General features: G+C 56.0%; 1 protein-coding gene across 4 annotated transcripts in view; it reads right to left on the bottom strand.

The window, feature by feature from the left end:
* The window catches only part of SCARA5 (scavenger receptor class A member 5), a 19671-nt gene extending 10474 nt beyond the window's left edge, over positions 1-9197 (bottom strand). For 2 of the 4 annotated variants that reach the window (XM_042887517.1, XM_042887515.1), the window contains exons 1-4: positions 9088-9197; positions 8737-8859; positions 6468-6596; positions 1404-2078 (exon numbers count right to left, since the gene is read on the bottom strand). In XM_042887517.1, the coding sequence (XP_042743451.1) occupies positions 1404-2078; positions 6468-6596; positions 8737-8848 (916 nt within the window). In that variant the 5' untranslated portion in view covers positions 8849-8859; positions 9088-9197. Of the gene's footprint in view, positions 1-1403; positions 2079-6467; positions 6597-8736; positions 9020-9087 lie in introns of those variants that run through there. The other 2 variants (XM_042887516.1, XM_042887514.1) reach the window with 2 other exon arrangements.
* Positions 9198-9316: the final 119 nt, after the last annotated feature.

Consider the following 9316-nt stretch of genomic DNA (forward strand, 5'->3'; position numbering starts at 1 on the left):
ATGGCTCTATGATCTTTAATGACCCTTCCAACCCAACCATTCCATGGCTCTATGATCTTTAGTGACCCTTCCAACCCAACCATTCCATGGCTCTATGATCTTTAAGGTCTCTTCCAACCCAATCCTTTCTGTGGTTCTAAGATCTTTAAGGTTCCTTCCAGCCTAATCATTCTATGATTCTATGGTTCTATGATTCTGCTGTCAGGTGGCTGAAGCTGCTGCAGCTCCAGATGCTGCAAAGCCACATTTGTCCCCTCCTTGCTCAGATAACAGCCAGACAGATCCAGTGTCTTGGCAGCCTCTGCACTACCCTGCACTAAAATCTGGTGTTTTGGCAAGGAGCACCAGGAAAATGCTCATCATGGACTGAGGACATTGGAATTGGGAGCTGGTGTGAATTGGATCCCACTGAACCTGCTCATGTTTCAGCCAGTGAAAACCCATCTGTCCATGATGTGACTGAGGAGTAGCAAGAGGAGCACCTCTGTGCTGGGTGTGCATATGTCACTGCCTAAGACAGTAATATCATAATAGGCAAAAAAGGATTTCTGCAAAACTAGGGGCAGTGGTCAAGAGAGGATGGGCTGGTTATTTGGTATGGGCTGCAGGTAGAGATGAGAACATGGGAAGGGAAACCTGCAAAGAAGAAGATTATAGAATCATAGAACGTCTTGGGTTGGAAGGGACCTCAGAGATCGATGAGTTGGTTGCCAGCCATTGAATCAGGCACTACATCAGGCTGCTCAGCCCCCATACATGACCCTGGGCACCTCCAGCAATGGGGCGCCCACAGCTTCTCCAGGCAGCAGTGCCAGGGCCTGACCACTCTGTGAGTGAAAAATTTCCTCCAACATCTTATATGTGGTATACATAATAGATATCTGATAAGGATATGTGGTTAAGCAAGTGATGTGATGGGTGATGAGTGAAGGCACCTGATGGGAAATGTTCTGTTTGACCACTGCAGCACCACACAAAGCCCTCCACCTGCTGCACTCAGCCCGGTCTGTGGTCAGCAGGGACCTGGCAGAGGTTTAACCAGTGAGAAAATCCCAGGAGCTCCCTAATGTGGACCAGAGAGAACTTGGAGGGACACTGATAGAGCGCCCAAGGCGATGGAGACGCCTGGACACCACACAGACCTAGAGTTGGACTAGTTGTTCTCCAGATGTCCTTTCCAACCCCTATGATTTTGTGGTTCTGTGACGGATTTGGTGCATGCAAGCGTTCCTGAGATGCCCCCAAAGGAAATCCCCATGCCACCAGGGCCACCCAAAGCACCAAGGACACCCCCACTGCAGCGGAGTTGGACCAGATGGCCTTTAAAAGTCCCTCGCAACTCAAACTGTGCTATGATTCTCAGCGCCAACCAGGATGCTGCTTACCAAAGGACCTCGACCTACCCCGTATGACGGAGATGTTCTTCAGTGCAATGGAGTGCTCCCAGTCCTTGAGACGCAGGTCCTCCGTCACGTTGCCGAGGATGGCCAGCTCGTGCTTCAGCTGCTCCTCCATGGCGATGTGGATGAGCCGCATCCGCCGGGCGTCCTCGGTGGCATTGCTGATCAGTACCTGCAGGTCCTGGATGCGGCTGTGGTGGACGTTGACATCGTAGGAGAAGGTCCTGTTCATGGCATCGGCGGCTCCGCTGACGGCTGTCACTTGCTCGCTCAGACCCTCCAGCCTGCTGCCCAAGTGGCTCAAGAGGTGTTCGTGGTGTTGCAGCAGCAGCCGGCTGTTGTTGCTCTCCACTGAGAGCTTGTAGAGCTCCTGCTGGGCTGCATCGCCCTGCAGGGCCAGGCTGTCCCACAGATTGGCCACGGCCCTATCGGTTTGGCCAGCCTGGGTCTGCAGGCTCCACAGAAGGCCTTCCAGCTTCTGCAGCGAGCCCGTCATGAGGAACAAGGAGTCCGAGTGGTTCTGGAGAAGGTCCTGGAGCCTCCAGATGTGATCCATCACATCCCCTTTCAGAGGGAGGTGCAGCAGCTTCAGTTGCATGTCCCGGAAACTCTCATTGAGGCGGTTCACATTCCCCATCAACGCCTTCAGGTCCTCAGGAGAAGTCTGCGGCCTGGAGACTGCGAGGGAGAGAAGGGAAAGAGGCATAAGGAAGCACCCCAAGAAGATGGGGCTTGGCAGAGGTGTGCACATAGCATTTGGGCATCTCCCGTTCTGAGGTGCTCCACTGATCCATCTATCCACCCATCCATCCGTCCACTCATTCACCCACTCATCCATCTACTCATCCACTCATCCATCTACCCATCCACTCATCCATCTACCCATCCACTCATCCATCTACCCATCCACTCATCCATCTACTCATCCACTCATCCATCTACCCATCCACTCATCCATCTACTCATCCACTCATCCATCTACCCATCTACTCATCCATCTACCCATCCACTCATCCATCTACCCATCCACTCATCCATCTACCCATCCACTCATCCATCTACCCACCCACTCATTCATCTACCCATCCAACAATCCACCACTCATCCACTCATCCACCTACCCATCCACCCATCAATCCATCCATACATCTACCCATCATCCATCCACTTATCATCACAGAACCTCAGAACCCCAGGGTGCTTGGGGCTGGAGGCACCCCTGGATCCTTCTGGTCCTCCCCTCCTCCCCACCACTGCAGGACTGCCCAGAGCAGTGTGCCCAGCACCTCAGCCAGGGGCTGTGGGTGATGCCCAAGCAGAAGTCCCCTCAGCTCTCTACTCCCTGTGCCAAGGCTCTGGCATCTGCCTGCACACCAGTGCTGCTGATGGGCAGAGAGGAGCTCCTGAGCTCCAGGCTACACCCAGTGCCCCTGAGCAGAGCCCAGCCCTTTCCCCTTGCACCTCCTGTAGGGATTTATGGCCATGATGGGATCCCTCTGAGCCTCCCTGCTCCAGGCTGAGCGGTTTCATTCTGTGCCTTTCCCTGCAGCCAACTGGCTGCTAAAAGTGTCCGCTTCCCTCTGCACACACAGATCCCTCCCCAGACACAAATCTCCAAATTACTTCTTCCCCTGCAGAAGTTTTAATTTTAATTTAACAACCAGCTTTCTCCCCTGGCTGGAACACAAAGCTCTGCTCTGTGATGCAGCCCAGTGGGTTGGCTCTGTGGTCCCTGTGGAGGAGGAGAGAGGGAGGGAGGGATGGAGGGATAGAAGGAAGGACGGAGGGATGGAGGGAGGCAGAGAGAAAGGGATGGGGGGAAGGATGGAAGGATTGAGAGATGGAAGGAGAGATGAAGAAATGGAGGGAAGGATAGAGATGGAGAGAAGAATGAAGGGAGAGAGAAGGGGATGGAAGGAAGGAGAGGTGGAGGGAGGGATGGAGAACTGGAGGTAAGCATAGAGAGATGGAGGGAAGGATGAATGGAGAAAGAGCTGGAAGGAAGAATGTAGAGATGGAGGGAAGGCTGGAACGGTGAAGGGATAGAAAGATGGAGGAAGAGGAAGAAATGGAGGGAAAGATAGATGGAGGGAAGAACGGAGGGAGAAAGGGATGGAAGGAAGGATGAAGAAATGGAGATAAGGATGGAGGGGAAGAAGCCATCAGCTGGGACATCCATCTGCCCTCAGGCCCCACATCTCCCTCCAGCAATGAGGGAAAAAATGAGAAGCCCTGGAGCCCACAGACAGCTGGAGGCAATGTGTCCCTTGTGTGCTGTGTGCAGCTCCCATCCCACCTCTCCATGCACACAGCCCCGTGCCAGCAGCCCCGTGCTCCCACAACCCCAGTGCCATCAGCCACCACTGCCAGTATGGTCCCATTGCTGCTGCTCCTCCCTTGCTGGTGACCAGCAGATGGGAAAGAAAAGGCTTTGTCCCAAGAAAAGGCATGAAATATTGAGCCTGATAACACAGGGCAAGTCCTCATCCCGACCCACCGGAAGGGAGGGGAATGGCTGTGAGTAATGAGGATGAATGTGACACCACTCATCAGGCAAAGCTGCAGGCATTGGGCTGAGCCAGAGGAGCACAACATGGGTGTGTTGGTCCCACAGCCTCCTTGTTTGCTTTTGTTTGCTTGAATGCTGGACCTGGGAACTGGCGGGTGTTTATCAGAGCTGCCAGGAGCCTGCAGCACGCACACAGATGCACACACGCAGCTTGTACACGTGCACACACACAGACACACTAATGCATGCGTGCACACAAACACACTCATTTATAGAGCACAGCTGCATGCACACAGTGTATACACACAGTTGCACGCAGGACAGACCCACGCGTGCGATGGTACCAGTGGTGATGCACACCCATCTGCACGCAGCACCTGGCAAGGCCACCCCAAATACCACCCTGCTGCCAGCTCCAGCACGAGGCCTGGCAGCGCCAGGGCTGAGCTCATGGTCCCCAAAGGGCTCGGCAAGCAACTGCTCCCTCCCTGCTATTGTGTTGTTGGGACACGTCGTCCTTCTGGCTGCTATCCCCAGCATCTCCTGGCGCGGCTCCCCAACCCCAGATCCTGCCCTGGGAGCACCCATGAGCTGCTATGCCCTGCTCTTTCCCAAGGAATTGCAAATCCTTCCCCAGGCACTGCTCCAGCTGCAAGCTGCACGGTGCTTGCACTCTCACCCCATGCACACGTGCAAGCATACAGAAAGGTGCAACTTGGAGGGGGTGCATGAGGAGCTGGGAGGGAGCACAGCCAGCACAGCTGATCCCAAGAAACCAAAGGGATGCTCCACAGCATCATGCTCAGCAATTGAAGTGGGGGAAAGAAGGGGATTTTTGAGTGGTTGGTTGTATTTGTCTTCCCATTATGAGGTGCCAAAATGTGCACGCGTGGCAGTGGGGTGCAGCTCCATCCACCAGCACGGTTGGATGCCCGCACCGAGGCAACTTCAGTGCATGCAGAAGTCAGCTGCAGTGCTGGGATTCAACCAGCAAAAAAGCTGAGAGCAGAGTCCATAAGAGTGCAACCAGCTCAGGCTCCGTGCTCTTTTCGGGCACGAGGAGGGCTCAGCTGTGTTTTCAACCCCATAACCCCGAGCTCTGTGTTCCCCAACCACGTGCCCTCAGCTCCAGCGCGTGCCTGCGGCCTGATCCCACCCTGCAATCCATTCCCCCTTGGCAGCCCCGCTGATCTCTCTCTTCCACATCGCCTTTCTGCCGGTGCCTGGAGGAGCCAAGCAGGAGGGAGTGTGCATCCCAGGGGCGCAGCCAGAAAACCACTACAACAAACTCTTGCAAAAGAGGATATTAAAAGCAGGCTGCGTTTAGAGCACCGTGCCTCTTGGTTTTTTTTCCCCTGCTTTTTTTTTTATTTTTTTTTTTTTTTCACCCAAAACATCCTGTTTCCTCAGTTCTTAAGTGGTTTATTTTGTTTTGTTTTTTTTGTGGTTTACTCATTTTCTGCCCTTTGCCAGCTCTGGACACACACCTAGCTCAGTGGGATGCAGCAGGGCTGAGCCTGATCCTGGGCACCTCAAGGCATGGGGTGGGCTGAAGGGCCTGGCTCTGGGGGGGGCGGCCCCCCCCCATGGGCAACTGGGACTTGATTTATGGGTAGAGTGGGGATCTCAGTGCCTGCAGGACATGAGGCCCTGAAGATGCCCCAGCTGCAGCTCTCCCTGCCCCTATCAGACACTGCGATCCTGTTCCTGTTATTGCTGGAGCTGCTTTCAGCAAACAGCTGCGCCTCAGACCAGGATGAGCGTGCCTGTCCCAAGCCCTTTGCACAATTCATGGCATCCCCAGCGCGGGGTTTCTCGGTCCAACAACAACATTAAAACAATGTAATGCAAGAAATCAGTGGGAGAGGCTTCAAAATTCCAGCAAAAAACTCCGCTGTCCCTTCCTCAGCCCACAGAAAGCGAAATCCACCCTTTGTAAAGAATGGTCCTTGGGGTCGCATCTCCTGTCCGTGTTTTGGAGCAGTCCTGTGCTTGTTAGGGCTTGGAGATGGATGATCTCTGAGGTTCCTTCCAACCCAATCCATTCTCTGACTGTATGATAGCTGTTGTGGTGTCCCTGCCGTGCAGGGCCATGGAAAGGGATACAGACTGCTGCCCAAACTGAGTCCAGGACTTTGGGACAAGGGAGGATAAAAGGTAGCAGTGACACAGGGCAGAGCCAACCCCGTGGGATGTGTGCATGGGGCTGAGGTTGCAGTGTAGGGTGGGAGCCTGAAGTCCATGCTGACTCCCACAGAACAGAACAAGAAGAAAGGAACTCATGGAGATCATTGTCCAAGCCCCAGCTCCACACAGCACCACCCAAAATCAAACCCTGTGTCTCCTTGGGAGCCATGCTCACTGCCCTGGGGAGCCCATTCTGTGCCACCTCCCATAGACCAAGCTGCCCACAACCCCATCCAACCTCCCTCCAGGGATGGGTCCAAGCCTCACAAACAGCAGACCCCATCGCCGACCCCTCTCCCCTGAAGGGATGCCATCAGCAGGTGCCCATCCCATCCTGCTCAAGGGAGCGTGGCCCCTCACTCAGCCCTTACCTGCAAGGATGAAGACACCAACGAGGATGAGGAAGACGAGGAGGTAGAGTCCCAGCACAGCATACTTGAGTGCTGCCAGGGAGCCCAGCCGCCCGCAGCGCCCGGCTGCCTTCATCCTGTGCCCGGCACCTGGGGACAAAGTGGGTGTTACAGGGAGCACCGGGCCAGTGTGGGTCCATCATCTCCAGGAGCCAATCTGCCAACATCTCAGCTGTCATAATGCTGTCAGCAATGCAGCAGGTGGGGCTGGTCGGACCCTGCCCTCTCTCAGTACTCCAGTGCACCCAACTGGATGCATCCAGCAGAAAGACTGAAGTGGGAGAAGCACGGTGGCCCCAAAGACAAACCCAATGAGGAGGAGACCACACTTATCCACGCCCATGAACAATGCCTGCATCCAGCAGAGAACATCACAGTGGGGCTTGGGGAGCCAGCCCCATCCCATTCAATGGGCACTCTATGAGACCGAGGCGGGGATATGATGGACAAGGAGCTGGGCTGTCCCCTTCTCTTAGAGGTGTTCTCCAACCCTAACAATTCTATCGTTCTGTGATCCCATTGCACCCAGACCTTCCCCAGCCATGGGCGGTGGGTCCCTCCTGCCCAGGTTCAGGGGTCTCACGAAACCCTCCAGCCAGCAAAGGACAACGTTGGGTGTCGGGCTCAAGACGGAGCAGATTTATGGCAGAGGGAGGTTAGTGACCAGGCTCTGAGATGATGAAGTGCTATGGTCCTGCTGGCTGATCCCAGGATCCCATGGGATCCCAGGTCTGAGGGCACCCAGAGCAGCGGAAGGTGCAAGGGCAGCTCTCACCTTCCAGCAGCCTCCCTCCCTGTAACATGCAGCTCATTACCCGCATACGGTTCCCATTTGCTGCTCGGGGCATGCTGTCACCGGCCAAACAGATGGAACCGAAGGTTTCATAATGAGCAAAGCTGCAATATTTTTCTGACATTAACACTTATATCAGGTCCTGGGAGGCTCCGGGAGGAGCTGGCCCCGAGCCCTGAACCACCCACTCCTCCCTGTTCACCACACGAGCAGCCCAGGGCTGTGCTCCGGCTCGTAACCAAGGGGAAAAGCAAATATTTCTCCCCTGCCCATCCCCGGGGGAGCTGAGCTGTGTGCTCTGCCCGGCCCCAGAAGAAGGTGGGGACTGAGAGCAGGGTTGATCCCCAGTCCCATTTAGAGGTCCCTGTGTTCCTATCCCAAAGTAGGGGAGCAGTGTTTGCATGCATCCCTCCTCATCCTCATGCTGGGATGAGCCCTGCCTTGTGCTAAAGCCTCACAGGCTCAGGGCTGACCTTGTCTCTGCCCAGGGAATCATCCCATGCAGCTCCAGAGCGAACACAACCCTCTGGATCCCACAACAGTGGGTGGGGATCGGGTTCCCTGCAGTGAACTCTGTGCATAGGGAGAGCAAGGGAGGAGAGGTTTTGGCCCTGGAGACACAGGGGTTGTTGATCCAGCATACGGGGCAGCACGCTGCTGCTCAGTGCTGCAGCCAGGGCTTGGCTGCAGAGAGCTCCAACCCTTCCAGCTCCTGCTCCGTGCCAGCACTGAGCTCTGCTGGGGTGGTCCACGTGCTGCGGGGTCAGGGGGAGCACTGCAGGGTGACATCGGGTATGGGTAGCAATACTACCCATGTAAATGCCATGGAAAATGACCCACAGACCCAAAGATGTGCCCATCCCAAGGGCTGGAGCACCATAGGAACACCATGGCTCTTCTCGCCTTGAGCCACCTGCGCAGCGTGAGCATCCACACAGCAATTTGGCAGTGCCTGGATGCAGCCTGCCCGGGTTCCCCATTACATCCAGGGCTGCCCCACGTGTGTGAGCCTGGGAAGGCATCAGTGATATGAGCAATGTTCTGCCTCCTTTGGGAGAGACTGTTCCATGGTACTTGATCTCGTGATGGAGACCAAGCCAGGACTGAGTGGAAGGAGCACTTTGTATGCCAAGAGAAAAGAAAAAGGGCATCCCTGGGCAAAAACACTTGCAACACACATGAGAGCTGGAAGCTCAAACTTTCCCCACTAAAAGAAGCACTTCGAGCACAGCCCTGGTCAGCAGCAGAGCCCGTTGTGAACCTACAGGAGCACTCATCCCCCCATGAGTCCAGAAGGGACAGACAGAACAGCAGAGGAGACACAGGGAGCTCTGTGCAGTGGGATTCCCAGAGCACTTCTCCCAAAGAACTACAGTGGAAGGAGAGATCCCCGCTCGGGATGGGTTCCTGCCCCCAAATGCAGCATGCAACACTCACCGTCCTCGCAGAGGTTCAGCTTGGAGAGGCTCCTGCCCTCGAAGGGCTCCTCGAAGATGGATCCGTTCTCCCTCTCGCTGAAGGTGTGCAGGTACATGGCCTTGTTCTCCATCCTCCCGCTGCCTGCGGGGCACGAGGGGAAGAGTGGGGAGGGCTGGAGCCGGGAGCATCGCATACCGCTGTTCTCACCCAGCAGCATCCCCAAGGGGAACCAAACCAAACCGGGAGGGATGCTCGGGATGGAGGCACCGGAGGCTGCGGGCACACATCGATCCCCACACATTCCCCCGGGCTGTCCATCTTTCTGCTTCCCCCCGCCCTCCTCCCATTCCCGGGAAGTTCCCCACTCACCCACGCGGGACGGGATTCCCGTGGCTCTCAACACCCCCAGCGCAGCGCGATGGCCGGGATAGGAAAAGACAGCGAGGGCCCGGCGACCTCTCCCCGCCACCCACCCGAACCCCCCCAAACCTCCCAGCCGCCTCCCATGGGCTCCCGGCCGGCAGCGGCTGCGGCGGAGCGAAGAGAGAGCTGAGCTGAACTGAGCCGGGCCGGGCGTGTTTTGTAGGATAGGGGCGTG

This window comes from Lagopus leucura, unplaced genomic scaffold, assembly GCF_019238085.1.
Source record: "Lagopus leucura isolate 7727_CA_CO unplaced genomic scaffold, USGS_WTPT01 Super-Scaffold_100088, whole genome shotgun sequence".
In the NCBI taxonomy this organism is placed as follows: Eukaryota; Metazoa; Chordata; class Aves; order Galliformes; family Phasianidae; genus Lagopus; species Lagopus leucura.